This window comes from Poeciliopsis prolifica, unplaced genomic scaffold (assembly GCF_027474105.1).
Source record: "Poeciliopsis prolifica strain line A6 unplaced genomic scaffold, Auburn_PproV2 SCAFFOLD097, whole genome shotgun sequence".
Taxonomy (NCBI): Eukaryota; Metazoa; Chordata; class Actinopteri; order Cyprinodontiformes; family Poeciliidae; genus Poeciliopsis; species Poeciliopsis prolifica.
The window spans coordinates 850,177-866,705 of NW_026562472.1; the positions used below are offsets into that span (position 1 = coordinate 850,177).

The following is a 16,529-nucleotide window of genomic DNA, read 5'->3' on the forward strand; positions in this document are numbered from 1 at the left end:
TCCCCAAGCCCGTTTTGAAGCCAGACTTGAGGATTTTACACGATTTTTGGTGAAAACCACGGACAGAAAGATGATTTAAAGGATGCATTCATGAAAAATAGACGTGCATTACTTGCAAGTTCACAAGGAATTGAGTTATTGTTTATGTCCAAAATGACTGAAAGGACATTTCTTCGCAGACGGAACGGAAGACTTGAGGCCTGAAGTTGAAGGAAAAACATGAGAAAACGTGGACAAGTGCAAAGATAAGAAACATTTACTTAATTTCAAATGTTTAGGTGACATAGACATATTAAGTTGAATGTCTGTAATTTGTGGGTTTCACAAATTGAAATTGATTTTACATCAAGCAGTGCCTTGCTGCCATCTGGTGGACAGAAAGGTGAACTACATAAAATAAAAATAATTTATAGGTCCAAGTTTCCTTTTTGTAGGCGTGTTTGTTAACCATTGTGAAGTGCATTCAGGCTACTTGTGTGTCAGATTGGGCTGTGAAATTCATATCGATCTGTCTCAATACTCACTGCTGTGATCAAAAAGGGATCTCTGTCGTGTGTATTCCAAGCCTCGTTGGCGCAGTAGGCAGCGCGTCAGTCTCATAATCTGAAGGTCGTGAGTTCGAGCCTCACACGGGGCAGATTTTTAATCATTTTTTTCTAGCAGAATGTGTCTTTTTTTCTTTTGGAGTTTCATAAAATATAAAAATGTTAATATTTTAATTTTCTACTTGCTTCATCTACTGCTTGTCACTTAACGAAATACAATCATATCTGTTAGGACGCTCCAATTTGTTTATTTTGCTGCTGATTCCAATTCCGATCACACATGACGGCTGATCACTGGCGAATGTCAGCTGGATTGGCTGTTCATTTTCGCTTTAGGTATTGTTAAGAATTAAAAGAGGAGAATAACTTGATTTAGCTCGTTAATTCATTCCTCTGATCCCGGGTTCCTGAGCCTCAATATGCGCAGGGAGAAAGAGCAATCATATCACATCAGACTTCAGATATCTAGAGTTTATCCAGAGAATTTCTTTCTGTAGAATCCTCCCTATAGAATTTATGTAAGTTCAGAGAGTGAGCAGTTGTTTTATTTTGGATCTTTATCTAAGTTTGTCTTAACGTAAAGGTTAGCCTGTGTACTATTGTGCTAATTTAACATTCTATTTCAACAGTATAAAAGCTACTATGTCATTTGGAAAACTTATTTGGCAATAAATTCACTTAATTTAGACAAAAAACATGCAAACTTGCATACTTGCAGGCACAATGCAGCAGGTATTCAGTAAAAAAGGACAACTGAAAAACATTCAATCAATAAAATAATAATTAACAGCAAGCTTCTCAGTACCTGCTGAAACTGTTAGCATGCACACATCTGAGTCATAAGGTGAACATGCATTTTGTGACGTACAAACTTATGCTCAGGTATATAAACTGTGTGAGAACGTTGTGATTTTACATACATTGATACAACGCAATGGTTTCAACGTTACCTCACTGGGATCTTTTTCAAAAGACATTCCTAGTGTACCCCTATCAGCCCGGCTAGCTCAGTCGGTAGAGCATGAGACTCTTAATCTCAGGGTCGTGGGTTCGAGCCCCACGTTGGGCGCTCAAATTTTTTTCCACCCACAAGGCTTTCACATACAGGTTGTCATCTCTATGATGTTACGTACAGGACTGTAGACATAGTAAGCATTGGTGGTTCAGTGGTAGAATTCTCGCCTGCCACGCGGGAGGCCCGGGTTCGATTCCCGGCCAATGCACTACATATTTTTCATTGATGCTAAAATTTTGTGCTTTTTTTCTCAAAAATTTTGCTAAAAGGAAGTTACTGCTTGTGAAATAAATCTTAACAGTTTCAAAATATTGATTAAACTACTTTGTCATGATCAACAGCAGCTGAAAACTGCTGCTGCGGAGGGCCCGCCAAATGGGATTCTCCAGTGCAGCTGACTGGAGAAGTCGTTAATCCTGTGGTCCATAATTTTCTCGCCATAATTAGTAAGTAAAGAAACTTCCACAAATAAAAAAAAAGATTTCACTCCCCGTCGGGGAATCGAACCCCGGTCTCCCGCGTGACAGGCGGGGATACTCACCACTATACTAACGAGGAGATGACGAGTACATCGGATCATGCCCCCTACAAACACTTCTGATCCAGTCCAACTTCTACGTGCCCGTCTGTATGGTTGTCTGCCTGTAGAGAACATTCCTATCTTGTAGGCATTGGTGGTTCAGTGGTAGAATTCTCGCCTGCCACGCGGGAGGCCCGGGTTCGATTCCCGGCCAATGCAAAGCTTTTTTTTTTAATTTGTCGAAACTCATGTTATATTTTTAAAAACTATTTGTACTTCCTTTTGGGGAAATCAAACCCCGATTACACCCACAGCGCCTTTTTAGTCTTGGCCAAAGTCTCAGGTTGTGGGAGATTTGTGGTGTTTGTAATCAGACACTCATCCTGGCTCTTCACTTAACACCTCTCCCGCTAGCCTTGGGAAAAGTCCTATAACCGTGAAAAAAAGGAAAGAACAAGAAATGAATAGTGCAGGGAAAAAAAAGATTACACACTCCCCATTGGGTATCGAACCCCAGTCTCCCGCGTGCTAATCTTAGTTATTCTTAACTCTCTTAACTTTTCCTGTTCATTCTCTATGGTAGTCTTAACACTACGGATGTAATGCACTGTTTGACCACCAGCGGAAAAACGACTGTTTCCACGTCTTCATTGTGATTTCAATAAGACGGAACTTTAATGTTGTTTTGATTGGCTGATGAACCCCAGCTGATGAAGTCCCTCATTACAAGGAAACAAAATCTGATTCTGAGATTTTCATCGATCCACTTGAAGAAGTGAGGGAGGGAGGAGCTCTTCGTTCAGGTGAGATTGATTCTTTCATTTTCAAATATTCCACAGCAATTAATGCAATAAATTTTGCAAATATTGACTGTAATAAAAAATTTATGTCTTAGTTTTATTCTGATTTTTTGTTTCAGGAGTGCACTGCTGCTGTGGCTATATTAGGCTCACAAGGTGAGACACCTTTTTTCGCCCAAGAGCTGGAGGCTGCAAAACGACGCTCAGCAGAAGCGGGGAGAGAGGAGGCCAAGGAGGAGCGTCCTGCTGGGCGTCTGTGCAGGTTCTGCCACAGGCCTCTGAAACAAGGCCCAAACAGACCCCATGTCCACACTGGGTTTCCTAGAGTGAATGGGAAGTACATTTACTGCCCTGCAAAGGTTCTGTCCCTGTATCAGTCCCAGGGAATGAAAGGGGTTTTTAAATTACTCCCCATAACGCATTGTTTTTCACTAAAATGCATTGTCTTTTGCATTGGTGCCCCTGAGGAAGGCACTTGTTCTCGAGGTACTGCGTTTGCCAATTCACCTTCAGTCTTAGTTAACAAAAGACATGGCAATCTTAATTATTCAAGTTGAAGAAATTTTCAGAAAAGGCCTACATGTATCACACGTTTTATGAGGTGTGTTATAAAAAAAGAAGAGCATAGAATAAATGCTGTAGAAAAAAATTATACATCCTCCCCGTCGGGGAATTGAACCCCGGTCTCCCGCGTGACAGGCGGGGATACTCACCACTATACTAACGAGGAGCTGCGGAGAGCCTGCCACCTGGTATTCTCCAGTGCAGCTGACTCCACGTGGAAGAACAAGGCGTGTGTGTGTGCGCACGTGTGTGTGTGTCTGCAAGGGCAAATGTTTGACATGCAAGCATTGGTGGTTCAGTGGTAGAATTCTCGCCTGCCACGCGGGAGGCCCGGGTTCGATTCCCGGCCAATGCAGAGTTCTTTTTTTTTTTTTACTTGTATTGAAGGTCTTATTTTAAATGGTAGTGCACCAGGCTCTTATACCAACCCTCAGGGAGTTGTATGAATTTTTGTGTTGGAGGGGCCTCGACAAAACTGGCTCTTGACGTCTGTCCTCCTCCAGCAAACAGTCTGTGAGGGAGAAGCCTGACACAGAGATACTACACCAGTCATTTGGATCTTTGTAGGAGCTGAATGGATATGGTGTATGGCTTTTCCTGAAGAACTGCCCAATGGTCCTCTGTCCCTGTACCCCAGCCTTTGCATCCCAGACAATGGCCTTTAGATATGCTAAATGAGTTATGCATATTTAAGATGCATGAGCTTGTTCACTTGGTTTGCCATATCTATGGGTGTCTTCCTGAAGAAGAAATCCAAGGAGTCCCTTGCAGAAAACAAAACATATGTGAAACACGCGGCAAAGCTGCTGAATACAAACTTATTAAATGGTACCTGCAGCTTTAATTCAGTCGAGAACATCGTTTTTAGTGGTTTACTGTCTCCCCTTTCAGCAAAGCGTAAGCGTCGACTCAGTTAATGGGGATATATTTATACTTGAATGAAGAATGAGAAGATGCTGCTTCAGTTCTTTCTTCGAACAACGATCGCTCCAAACAGCCTCGGACAAGCTCGAATCGTGAGGTTAATTCTATCTCATGACGGAACAGGTTCACTGTTCTCAATCAACAGGAAACCACCGATTCCTTTCTTGTCAAGAGTATACACTGATGTCCACATTTCTTTTTTAACGTCTGAGATCTCCATTGCTCACTCATTTTTGCTTCTGACGCTCCGTACGTGCTGAAGCATTTTTTATTTAATTTACAATTTGAAAATTCTCTTTTGTTTTTTTTTAAGCCATGGTATTACTGTATGTTTCAGTTGTGATTATTCACATATTTCAAGCTGTGCCTTCAACAGTTGCCATCGGTGAGTATAACATCAATACGTACACACAATTTGGTAACGTTTAAGTTGTAATCTTAATGCTTAACTTGGCTTCTTTTTTTTTTAGCAAAACAATATAAAGTTTAAGTTGACTTCATAACAACCAGAGAGAAATTTCACAGTTTTTTTTTTTTAACACCTTAAGCATCTTTAATCTCCTCTTAAAACCTGCAGCATCCTGCCACAAGTGTCTCTTTGGACTTTCTCGAACGGCTAATAATTTATAAGAACTGTAGCAGTTCTTTTGTGGGGAAAAAAATCTGTTGAATTTCTGAAACAGAGTGTTTTGAAAGCTATTTGACAAAATATTCATACATTTGTTAAGTTTAAGTAGAACAACTAAGACGGAACTGAAGTGAAATAAAATACAAACAAGACTGTTTTACACAAATTAGAGAGACAAAGGAACACAGAATAATAATGAAACCAGATTCAGCTAATCAAACCCCAGAACAACTCAAACGACACAGAACCTGACGATTAGAGCCATTTACTCTAATTATACATGAAGCTTTACTTCTTTTGAGTCAGAAGTAAATAAACTAAAAGTAAAATGGATCTGGAAAGGAGATATGACAGAAAGTGTTTGACATGTCAAATAAATTATTCTTGTTTTTCATTCACAGCTGATTTAATCTACAAAAAAGTAGGCGATTCAGTTGCCCTGTCACCAGGTCAAAGGTTTTATATCATCAGTAGCGTAACGTGGAAGCACAAAAGGGACCCCGTCTTGCGCTGGTTTGGCAGAAACGTTACTTGTTACAGAGATTTTAAAGGCAAGTTCACCTGCGATTGAGCCATTGACTGTAAAACTCTGCAAATTAATTTTTGCATAATCTCTTTTTCTGGATTCTGCCTCCAGGTCGCTGTGACTTGGACATAGAAAGTGGAAGTTTGATCATCAACAATCTGACACTAGATGACAGCGGCAGCTACACATTTGACATCAACAACAGAGTTCTTGACAAAAAGGAACTCAGGATTATCAGTGAGTTTCAGCAAATTTGTTTGGTTTTCACCCGAATGCAGTTGATGGTAATCTGTTGGCGTTTGTGTCAGAACCGGTTCCAAAACCCACAATATCGGTAGACTGCAACAATGAGGAAACCGTCTGTAATCTCACCTGTGAAGCCAACATCTCCTCTGAGTTTGGACCTGTCACATATAAATGGGAGTCAGAAGACACAGAGTTGTCCAACGACAAGGAGCTGAGCATAACAACGGTACAAACACAACGTGATCTAAATCAGGATGTAACCGAGTTGTCAAGATGAATCACATTTAAGCTCTGAGTGGAGATTATCGAATGGATATAAGTTACAACTTCACTACTTTTGAGCTGCTTTTCATTTGTTTCTTAGGACAATAAAGAGAGCTCCTTCTCCTGTACATTGGGAAACCCCATTAGCAGCAATTTCAGTGAAGAGGTATCAAACCCTGTGAGTAGAGGTGAGTTAAAACACATCCATCTGACATATTCCTGTTAGAAAAGTCTTCTTTTTATACGATAAACAGTGTTTCTCCCTCGCCCCATATACATGTGAAGAGCATTGAAGATCCAAAGATTATTTTGTTTAAAAAAAGTTTTTTTCTGCAGTAAAAAAAAGAATATCATTGATCCTTTGCACATTCTGGATATTTTTATTTCTTTGTTCTAAAATGTCCTGAAACTCGGTGTAAACTCAGCTGTAAACACAGCTGTAAACAGTGCAGTTTGCTAATTAAATTTTCAATTTTTTTGCAGAAAATTTTAAATATGCTGCTTTGGTTGTGAAGCTCCTGATTATAGCAGGGATTCTGGTTGGGGTTGGGCTCTTTGCTGCATGGAAAAAACGTAAGAATCCACAAAAAAATTCAATATTCTCACTTTTTTATGCTTTATTTAGCTACTCTAAGTAAACATTGGCTTTTAATGTTCATTTCAGCTGAGCTTTATTGTGTAAATATCAATAGCTAACAGAAGAATAAAGTTTACTACACTGGAAAATGCAAACTTCATATTACATTTAACATTAACTGCTTGTTTAAAAGTTAAAGCTTTTTTGTCTGTATCAAAAAAGGAAGGAAAATCTTAAACATTTTCATTTAAATTACAGGAAGACTTTGTGCCATGACCGGAGTTGGTGAGTGATTTACAATTTTAGCTACTTTAGTTATTAGATATTTAGCAATTTCTTTCAGAGAGTTTCATTGGCCTAAATTACAAGCTTAATTAAAAAAAAGCATATTTTGACTGTGCATCAGCTAAATGGGTAACGATGGGTTTCTCTGAACCAGGAAGTGCGACGCTCACTCAACCCTAAATCTCCTTCTGTTCTCAGACGCGTTGCCCATTGATTCACCTGCTGAAGAGGTGGATCTGAAGGTTTTTGTTGTTAATCTGTTTAAATTCACCTTAAATAACTGAAGTTGTTTGGAACAACAAAGGTTCCTAAACTTTTTGATGCCATTTCCTCCCAATAGCATCAAAATAGATAATATTACAAAATATGTACAGAAACATCAACGTTTAGAATGTTTTTATTCTCTATTTATTAATTGTTACATGGCATTTGGCATAAATATTGCCTCATACCTTTAGTTCTGTATTAGAAAAATTTATTATGGGCTAATATATTATGACTACCAAATTTTTTATCAAATTCCCTCAATTCATAATAAAAAAATATGTAATATTTCACATTAATCACATCAAATATAACTTTATTCCCACAGTTCTTATGCTTTTTGAATTGATATCCTAAATTAATGGTTTAGAGGTTTAGAGATTATCGTCTTTTTAATAACCTCATCTGATTGAAGCTTTTCTCGGATTGGTCAAAAATGATCTAATTACAAGTAAAGGTGTCCCTTCAGCTTCTAATTCAAAGTAAAAAAGAGCAAAGTTGAAATATTACACTTCAAAATTAATATATTGCATCTGCAGATCAGCGGTGCTACCAAATTTATACCAGAAGCCTCATGGTTTCCAGGATTAAACTACAGGAATTTATGTAATTCGGTGTCAGAAAGAGGTTCCATATATCTACAAATAATTATCAATATAATGTAGAGGTTTTAATGGCATTACAGTTTGGTATAATAGTCTTTATTCTTTTTTTTTGGTTCCTTAGTGGCTTGTTTGACGGCGTGATGAACGGGAGCACCGGACTCTTTCCTGGAAACCACATGGAGGCCATCATTCACTTGGCAACTAAGCCTAAACAATAACGCATCTCAGTCGACTTTAATATCATAAAGTTAATTTATTTCAGCAATCTAGCTTAAAAAAGTGAAAAATATTGATTCATTACGCATTTCATCTGTGATTACTTTCCAGATATAACTTCTTTAAAAAGGTTGTTTTTGTATTTTATCACTGAGTGTTTCTTATCTCTTAACTAACAATGTAAAGTCTAATTTTTGTATTCTGTCTCTTATTAAAGAAACTTTAGTCTCAATAAATTTTTACCTGGCTAACTAAAGGTTAAAAAACAAAATATGTTCTCTACTAGAATACCATTCAATAACTATCACACAAGTAACTGAAACATTATTTTGTACTAAAAAAGTAAAAAAAAAACAAACAAGGGGAAAAAAAACAAGTTGGTGGTTAACATAAGTTTCTAGACGTTGAATAAAATACAACAAATAAGCCTAAACAAACTACAGAGTTGTAAAATTAAACACTTAAATGTTAAAACTTTGCTAAATTATACACACAAAACCCTGTGTATAATTATATTGGTCTAATATTTGTGGTAATGCTTAATATTGGAAGATAGCTACAGAAAAGGGGAGGAGCTTCCTGTTGCTTGTTACTGTGGTAACCACCAACTGAGAAACATAACAGTTTTATTTAACAGTTTTATTTAACAGTTTTATTTAACTGATGATCCAGTGCAGTACGTCATGCTGTCTTATTAGCTTTGTGCGAACAGACTGTTTGGAAACCAAAGGGATACTTAAGGTATTTTTGTTTTTACATTTCTGCATTTGTAAGCTATGATGATTAATGTGAATCATTTATCTGAATGGTTCTTCCGTTGAACCAAAATGTTTTTTTTTAATTTGCACAGATGCATGTTTTCATAGTGTATGAATGAAGTATGTGTTTTATTTCTGCAGACTCATTACCAGAGTCATTTCTCAAAGTTGTGTTTTTGGTACTTTTCATTTTAGGATCATGTCTGTTTTCTGGACTTTCTTTGCGGTTCTCCTTGTTAATTTAATGGTGCAGAAGAGTTGTGGTGAGTACAAATATGGAATATATTGTTTTATTTAGTTCTGTTTTGCTTCGGTTATAAGTTAAATTAAAAAAAAGTAAAAGTAGATATTATAAAGAAACAGAAAATTTTGCAGGAAGAAGTAAAATTTCTTGTTTTTCATTCACAGCTACTGTGATCTATGTAAAAGTCGGAGACTCGGTTGTCCTACATCCAGGCCAGAGTTTTGATGTCATCACTTCCATTGGCTGGGGGAATGAAGTGACCCCTGTCTTGGAGTGGTTTGGACAGGACATTACTTTTTACAAAAGTTTTAAAGGTAAATTAACTTGTTATTGAGCCGCTAAGTGTCGCAAAACCTGCTTTATTCACTGATGCGATGTCTTCATTTGGTTTCTGCCTCCAGGTCGCAGTGACATGGAGAAAACAACAGGAAGTTTGATCATCCACAACCTGACATTAGAGGACACCGGCCGTTACACACCTGAGATTAACAACATGGTTCTTAACCCAGTGATACTCAACGTCATCGGTGAGCTCACCAGGTTTAACTGAACTTTATTGGTTTTAATCTGAATCCAGTGGACGGTAATCTGTTGGTGTTTCTGTCAGAACCGGTCCCAAAACCTATGGTGCTCTTAAAATGCAACGATCAGAAAACACTCTGTGACCTCACCTGTAAAGCCAACATCAGTCCTAAGTTTGGACCCGTCACGTATAAATGGGAAGCAGAAAACAAGGTGGTGTCCAGTGATAGTCATCTGAGCTTAACAGAGGTATGTTTCAAGACAAATCCATTTGTCTGTGGAGAAATGCTTTTAAGAACTCAGTGAAACCATGATGGGCTGGTTTAGAGCTGTTTTCCATTTGCTTCTTAGAAAAATCTAAGTCGTGCTTACACTTGCAAGGTGAAAAACCCTGTTAGCACCTCGTCCAGCGATGAGGTGGCTACCCCCATTACTAGAGGTGAGCTGCAAACATTCCTGTCTTTTTTAAAATGTCTTGATATTAAAACTGAACCTGGAGGAAATAACTTTTACCCTGTTTTTTATTAATAAATGAAATCATCATTTAACAACTGTATTATTTATTCTGTCAATCTTTTATATTATTTGTTTTGTTTTATTAAAACATTTAATAGTGACAGAAGAGCAAAAACTATAGAGGGGAATTTCTGCCACTGATAAAAAAAAATATGCATATTATATCTCATGATTATGACTTAACCAGTTCATAACTATGAGAAAGCAAAGTCATAAGGAAAGATGAACACTTTTATCTCATTTTTATGACTTAAATACCTCATGAAAATGATGTAGTATCACTGTAAGTCATAATTATAAAATAAATAGATTAAAAAAATTTGTGGGAGAGTACTTTTTTTAAAGTTCATAACAAAGAGGAACTAAGCCTGGGAAAAATAAACTGACATGCCGATAATGATGAACACAGAAAATAAACAAAGTAAATTCAAAAAAATGGAGAAAGGCTAAAGACAGGAACCAGGGATGAACTGATAAACAGATCATAAGAAAAATAACCAACATGGCGACCTCAGAAAACGGTGAAAAACAGAAAAATTACAAAATGATAGAATGTAAATAATTGAAGCAGCCTCCTTGTCCTTGCAGATGAAAAGCTTAGCATGATGCTGTCATGGTGGATGCAATGTTACGTTTCTGCCACATAGAGCCAGAGTAAATAGAGCTGCATGTGTTGGGTGTGTTTCACTGACTGATTTAGTTTAATAATTAACTCTGTAATTCCAGGGGTTCATCCTGCAGCAGTGGTGGTACCGGTTGTGCTTCTGGTCCTGGGTCTGGTTGTGGCTGGTGGCTATTTTAAGCACAGGAAAGGTGACAATTATTATGACGTCTCATCATGTTACATTTTTCCCCATTTTTGGACAAAAACAAGTTAAAAGGGTTTGTGTTTATCTGTTCTGGTGGGTCCATACATTTACTTTTCACAAATAGCTTTGAATTTTGTTGAAAAACTAACATTTCCTTGTCAGTTGGCAGTAATTTAATCAGAAAACGCAGCTAAATGTGTCATTTTGAAGTTTTTCTCTACTAAAATGTGTAAACTATTGCCTGTACAATATACATCGCAAACATATCATCATCGCAGTATCAGTGTGCACAATATGTATATTGCAAAGGACTGTTTGGAGTGCAGTAATTGTTGGTTTGTGTCTTTCATGCTGATGGTATCTTTAACCAGTTAGTGAGAGCAAAAGCTCACACTGGACACAAAAGCGTTACCAAAAATGCTAAAGGTCACACAGAGAAGGAAGTGCAGACTGAAAGATGAAACCAGACATATTCAACACCTGATTGTGTCAATGCCATATTTAGCTTTATTATTGCCTTTACAACATTTTCCTAAGTGTGCTGCCTTGGTGTAAAAATAAACTCTTCTGTAAGTTTGATAAAAACAACCTTTGTTCCACTGTGATTAAACAGAGGTTCTTCGTTTTTACTTTTACAGAGCAAAAACAAGCACAGACTGTTGAAGAAGCCCATGACGACAGGTCTATGAGCCTGAAAACCATGAAGGAAAGTGGTAAGATTAGATCATTTACAGTCTGGATTCATCCCTAATTTATTTGCACTTTGATCGAAAGCAGACAGATTTCCTTGTTGCCCTCTGAACCAACATGTCAGCAAGTTTTCTCAGAAAAAAGCAACAAAACATGACTCACATCTGCCCAGCTTCAAAGATTCTTTTTTTTACTCCATATTTCTCTAATTTACTCAACAGTAATTCATCATGTTAGCTCAAGAATCTAATAGCTGGAGTCTGGCTGTTGGAGTTGACCTTTGTAGCTTCAATTTCCATGAAATTAGAAGTTTTATAAATGGAGAGCTGATGTTTATTGTCACTCTTATATGATGGAATGGCTTGTTTTGTTTACATTTTTTATGGAAATAGATCAATTTGAAATAATATAACTTCACATTTCAATTCAGTCAGATATCAGCTTGAAAAAAGAAACGTAGCTGAACGCACATTTTTATCTCTGTTGCAGAAATAAGTTTGGAAAGTGTTGAAAGTGGGTGAGTTACTAGATCTTCTATAAAAACCTTTACCAATGTAGCTTGAACTTTAACCTCTGTGCCAAATGTACATGCAGTAAGTAGAGGAAGAAAACCTTGAATTATAAAAGAGAAGCTGCAGATTGTGGAGAATCATTTAGAAACTACAACTGTTTGATGGAGACTTTTGTTTTGGAATATTGAACATTTTTTTTACAAAAAACTAAAGAGAAAAACCAAACAGCAGTTTGTTCTTTTCAATACACAACATTTATTTGCAGTAAGTTCAATTTCCCTCTTTTGTTTCTGGTGTGGTGACAGATTGTTCTCTCCTGCAATGAAGTCTAGACAAGGACACCTTTCTCTCCAGGATGATGAAGAAAAAAGCCAGGAACTTCAAACGATCACTGAACTCTAATTTCATCAGAGATGCATTGAATCGAGCAAATCACCTCTTGAGCTTTTTCTTTGTAACATCACAACAAACAAAATGCAGTAGTAGTAGTTTCTATTGGTTGTTGAGTAACAACAATACCTTTACACCACAAAGAATGGTGTTTATTCAAGTTTTCTCATTTAAACATGTTGAGTTAGAAGCATATTTAATAAACTAGTGGCAAAGCAAGTCTGTTCTGTGGTCTGAACATTTTGAGTCGGACTGTTGAACGAGTTGCTCGTTGTTTTTTTTTGTGTGTGTGTTTTTTGCAATACAACACAAACAGGTCCATGCATTTGTTGCTTCAAGGCTGCACGGCTGCAACACCAACAGATTTCACCTAAAATGCACAACATCATGAAACCCAGTGTATGATTAAATCTATCTAATATAACGCTGGGGAAGAAAACACAGAACTGACCCTGATTCACGCCATGGTTACTGGTTGTTGTGGTAACCACCAACTTTCAAGAGCAACATAACTGACAGGAGGGCAGCGCAGAGAAAGAAACAGTGAGTATGGATATGTTATGTTTGCTGCTTCTTTTGAAAAATCTGTTCAGGCTACTTTGGAAACAGCAGAATAAACTTTAACGTGTTTTTTTTATTTTTTTTCCACATTTGTAAGTTATAATGAGCAACTTGAGTCATTTATTTGAAGCTGGTTCGTCGTTCATTATTATTTTTCACTCTTACATCTGAAGAAATGGTTTTTTTTTATTAATACTCATCCTTTTATTATGTATGATTGAAGGATGCATCAGTTTTATTTTGACTGTTTTCCTGTTTTTTAGCTTTTTAGAAAGTAGAAGTTGATCTTCGTGTTCAATTAGCAGTCGGAGTTGATAGAACCAAAGCAATCGTCAAGCCAAACAGAATTAAACACTTGAATTACGTGATGAATATGTCTGATGTTTCATTTTTAAAATATTTTTCTGAATCATCTCCAAAGATCTGTTGAGAAAAACAGAAGTTAGCTTCACATATTTTTCACACTGCCTTTATACTAACTTCATTATTTCTTTCTCCACACAGCTTAAACATTTCATCTGCTGCTGACACTCATCACCAGTATTATTAGTCGACGTTGTTTTTTTGGTCTCGGTATTTTTCATGTTAGGATCATGTCTGCTTTCTGGACTGTTTCTGCTGTGCTCCTCCTTTACTTCATGCAGGACAGTGACTGTGGTGAGTAAACAGTGATTTTATTGTTTTATTTGGTTGCATTTCTGCTTAGTAGACAAAGAAGTGACATAATTACAAAAAGAATATACTTTATTATTACTACTTGTATGCTGACAGCTCCTCCATCCAAAATGTTATAATGAAATATTTTAAGTGAAATATGACTAAATTAGTAAAATAATAACAAGAATGCACATGTGTTAATTTATAAATAAATTGGTCCAGAGAGAAATTAGACGAACAGTCAGAGTTGGACATTTTTATAACCTGATAGCTACAGGGATTTTGTCAATTTTTAGTGCCTTTTTTGTAATTAACCTGTAAACTTCAAACTTTATACACTTTATATATTTAAAGGTTTCAAAAAGACAATTATCGTAAATATCACAGTAACTTAAATTTAAAAAAAGGAATGCATACAATATTGGCCATGCTCTAAAATTACCCTTTTTTCCCCTTGGAGAAAAAAAACGGTCGACTTGCATGATAGAGAATTTGTATCTGGAGATCAGGCTATAAGAGTTTTTATGATCATATGTGCAGATTGACTTTTTTATGAGATTAAAGAAAAAATTAAACATAGAAATGATCAAAACATGAAAGCTGCTAATGAACAGGAAAAAGTTTACAGAAAGTAATACAAATGTTTTTGTTTTTCATTCATAGCTCGTATGATCTTCGCAAAAATTGGTGACTCAGTTATCCTGCATCCAAGTCAGACCTTTGAGTCCATGTCAACCATAACCTGGATGCACAACATGAACGCCATCATGCAGTGGAGGTCTGGAGGTGATGCAGTTTGTTTAGGAGATTATTGGTAAGTTCCCGTGTGATTGACTCATCGTAAAACCCGAAACCCTGCAGATTCATTTATGCCTGATGCCTGTATTTGGATCCTGCCTCCAGGTCGCTGTCGTTTGGACAAACCAACTGGAAGTTTGATCATTGAAAAGCTAACAGTAGAGGACACCGGCAAGTACAACCCTGAGATTGACAGCAAGATTCTTGATGTGATAGAGCTCTGGGTTATAAGTGAGTTCTGCAGGTTTGACTGAGTGTTGTTGGTTTAATCTAAGTCCAGTGGATGCTAATCCTATGGTGTTTCGGTCAGAACCGGTCCCAAAACCCACAGTGTCCGTAGAATGCAACAATGGTAAGACAGTTTGTGACCTCACCTGTGAAGCCAACATCACTTCTCATTTTGGACCCGTCATGTATAGATGGGAAGCAGGAGACAAACTGCTGTCCACTAACATGAAGATTAGCTTAACAAGGGTATGTTTTAAGATGCGGAAACGATTTTAAGAACTCAGGATGAATCCATGATGCTTCATTTTCTTCTTAGAATAACATGGAGCGCTCCTTTGTCTGCAAGTTGATAAACCCCTTTAGCATCTCGTCCAGTGATGAGGTCCTTAACCCCATTGTCCCTCAAGGTAAGCTGCTGCAAATATAAAAGGTCTGTTTGTAATCAGTTGTGGATATTAAAACTGGACGCGAAAACATTGTTGCTCATTTTATTCATGATTTAATAACACTTCTTAATACTTCTTGAACATGAAACCAGATTGGATTAGATACTCTTTGTCATTTGACGATTGCATTGTGCTTTTAATTCTGATGGTTCTGATGGTGTCCAAATTATGAATTTATTCCCACATGTCAGATGATTGTGGTTTCGTTTCAATAACCAACGCTGTAATTTCAGAGATTCAGCCTGCAGTCGTGGCGATACCAATTGTGCTTGTGGTCCTGTTTCTGGTTGCAGTTGGTAGCTATATGAGGCAAAGGAATGGTAAGAGTTCACTAAAACATGAAGCTGTTGTTGTCCTGTGTTACTTTAACATGTCATTATGTTACATTTGTTCCTATTTTTAATACTGAATCATTATAATTAATTATTTTATAATTTTAGATAATATCGCCTTTCATCACATTAGTGTTAACACAAACTCAACTGTATTTTATAAACTTTATAATAATCATCTTTCTTTACTGTTATTAAAGCACCACGGTGACCATAAAATTTCTTTTTTTACATTTTTATAGAGCAAAAACAAGCACAGTCTGTTGAAGAAGCCAATAGCAAGAGGCTTTCTCTGAGCCAGAACGCCTAGGGAAATAACAGTAAGATTAGATCACTTAAAGTCTGGATTCATCCCTCATCTCTTTGTACTTTAATCGAAAGCAGACAGATTTCTTTGTTGTCCTCCAGAGCAGCCTCAACCAACATTATACCATATTTCTCCAATTTATTCAACAGTAATCAATGACCTGTAGTGTCAATCCATTAAGGTCCTGGATCGAGAGGCGCCTAAGGTCGCATGGAGACACGGGTCAACCTGGACCTCCAAAAGAGCGTTGGAAAACCAGGCGGGAGATTCTGACCTGCTTGAAGGAGATCTGGGAAGGATGGCAGGTCAGACTGAGGTGGTTCCTGGAACATGACAGAGTGCTCATATCCCCTAGACTTATGTTTTAAAAATAAATACCTCTAAAGGACTTAAAACGGTTGTTGGTGTCATGTTCTCCCATTTTTCTGCTACAATGTTCAGAGTCGGCCTTAACTCTACCGATAACCTTTAACTCTACCGATAACCTTTTCGGCTTTTTTGTGAAATCTGATTTTCTTTTTTTTTGCATGGTCATTCACACATCTCTGTGATCGCTGTAAGTGTCCTGGATGCTCAGGAGATAATGTCACACACAGACAGCGTGCTCAATGCTTTGCCAGCCACCATAAGAAAGAAGAACTGCTCAGTGTTTGCGGATATAAACGAGGATACATGAATAAGTTAACAATTTATTCTGGATTATTGTCCACCAGAGTCGTCATTTTCCTTCCCGGGATGCAGAATAGTGACTTTTATTGAGCATAAGGTCAAATAAATGCG

The 16,529-nt window shown here is 37.1% G+C and overlaps 2 protein-coding genes and 7 non-coding genes across 10 annotated transcripts; 7 read left to right on the plus strand and 2 right to left on the minus strand.

Annotated features, from left to right (window-relative positions):
• The first annotated feature begins 564 nt into the window (after positions 1 to 564).
• Positions 565 to 637, plus strand: trnam-cau (transfer RNA methionine (anticodon CAU)). The gene has a single exon. It is a non-coding gene; the product is annotated as a tRNA-Met (tRNA).
• Positions 638 to 1,541: 904 nt separating this feature from the next.
• Positions 1,542 to 1,614, plus strand: trnak-cuu (transfer RNA lysine (anticodon CUU)). The gene has a single exon. It is a non-coding gene; the product is annotated as a tRNA-Lys (tRNA).
• An 83-nt stretch (positions 1,615 to 1,697) lies between these two features.
• On the plus strand, positions 1,698 to 1,768 carry trnag-gcc (transfer RNA glycine (anticodon GCC)). The gene has a single exon. It is a non-coding gene; the product is annotated as a tRNA-Gly (tRNA).
• Positions 1,769 to 2,046: 278 nt separating this feature from the next.
• Positions 2,047 to 2,118, minus strand: trnad-guc (transfer RNA aspartic acid (anticodon GUC)). Its single transcript has one exon. It is a non-coding gene; the product is annotated as a tRNA-Asp (tRNA).
• A 110-nt stretch (positions 2,119 to 2,228) lies between these two features.
• Positions 2,229 to 2,299, plus strand: trnag-gcc (transfer RNA glycine (anticodon GCC)). The gene has a single exon. It is a non-coding gene; the product is annotated as a tRNA-Gly (tRNA).
• Positions 2,300 to 3,538: 1,239 nt separating this feature from the next.
• trnad-guc (transfer RNA aspartic acid (anticodon GUC)) lies at positions 3,539 to 3,610 on the minus strand. The gene has a single exon. It is a non-coding gene; the product is annotated as a tRNA-Asp (tRNA).
• A 118-nt stretch (positions 3,611 to 3,728) lies between these two features.
• trnag-gcc (transfer RNA glycine (anticodon GCC)) lies at positions 3,729 to 3,799 on the plus strand. The gene has a single exon. It is a non-coding gene; the product is annotated as a tRNA-Gly (tRNA).
• Positions 3,800 to 8,587: 4,788 nt separating this feature from the next.
• Positions 8,588 to 12,639, plus strand: LOC129353812 (CD48 antigen-like). 2 transcript variants are annotated; one of them, XM_055023256.1, is made up of 10 exons: positions 8,588 to 8,720; positions 8,933 to 9,000; positions 9,146 to 9,295; positions 9,383 to 9,508; positions 9,589 to 9,752; positions 9,855 to 9,942; positions 10,746 to 10,832; positions 11,467 to 11,541; positions 12,008 to 12,035; positions 12,336 to 12,639. In XM_055023256.1, the coding sequence occupies exons 2-10, from the start codon at positions 8,937 to 8,939 to the stop codon at positions 12,430 to 12,432; spliced, it is 879 nt and encodes a 292-aa protein (XP_054879231.1). In that variant the 5' UTR covers positions 8,588 to 8,720; positions 8,933 to 8,936; the 3' UTR covers positions 12,433 to 12,639. The 2 variants fall into 2 exon arrangements, with proteins under 2 accessions (XP_054879231.1, XP_054879232.1); XM_055023257.1 differs by lacking the exon at positions 12,008 to 12,035.
• A 935-nt stretch (positions 12,640 to 13,574) lies between these two features.
• On the plus strand, positions 13,575 to 16,139 carry LOC129353798 (lymphocyte function-associated antigen 3-like). The gene is made up of 8 exons (XM_055023238.1): positions 13,575 to 13,638; positions 14,302 to 14,424; positions 14,542 to 14,667; positions 14,747 to 14,910; positions 14,981 to 15,071; positions 15,344 to 15,430; positions 15,685 to 15,762; positions 15,899 to 16,139. Exons 1-7 carry the CDS (start codon positions 13,575 to 13,577, stop codon positions 15,750 to 15,752), a joined length of 723 nt encoding a protein of 240 aa, XP_054879213.1. The 3' UTR covers positions 15,753 to 15,762; positions 15,899 to 16,139.
• The last annotated feature ends 390 nt before the right edge of the window (positions 16,140 to 16,529 follow it).

Excerpts from the sequence above, each read along its gene's own strand:
- LOC129353812 (XM_055023256.1), top strand. The coding sequence starts at position 8,937 with ATGTCTGTTTTCTGGACTTTCTTTGCGGTTCTCCTTGTTAATTTAATG. Across the intron at positions 9,296-9,382 it reads TTTTTACAAAAGTTTTAAAG|GTCGCAGTGACATGGAGAAA; the intron begins GTAAATTAACTT and ends TTCTGCCTCCAG. Across the intron at positions 9,509-9,588 it reads AGTGATACTCAACGTCATCG|AACCGGTCCCAAAACCTATG; the intron begins GTGAGCTCACCA and ends TGTTTCTGTCAG.
- LOC129353798 (XM_055023238.1), top strand. The coding sequence starts at position 13,575 with ATGTCTGCTTTCTGGACTGTTTCTGCTGTGCTCCTCCTTTACTTCATG. Across the intron at positions 14,425-14,541 it reads CATGCAGTGGAGGTCTGGAG|GTCGCTGTCGTTTGGACAAA; the intron begins GTGATGCAGTTT and ends TCCTGCCTCCAG. Across the intron at positions 14,911-14,980 it reads TGAAGATTAGCTTAACAAGG|AATAACATGGAGCGCTCCTT; the intron begins GTATGTTTTAAG and ends TTTTCTTCTTAG.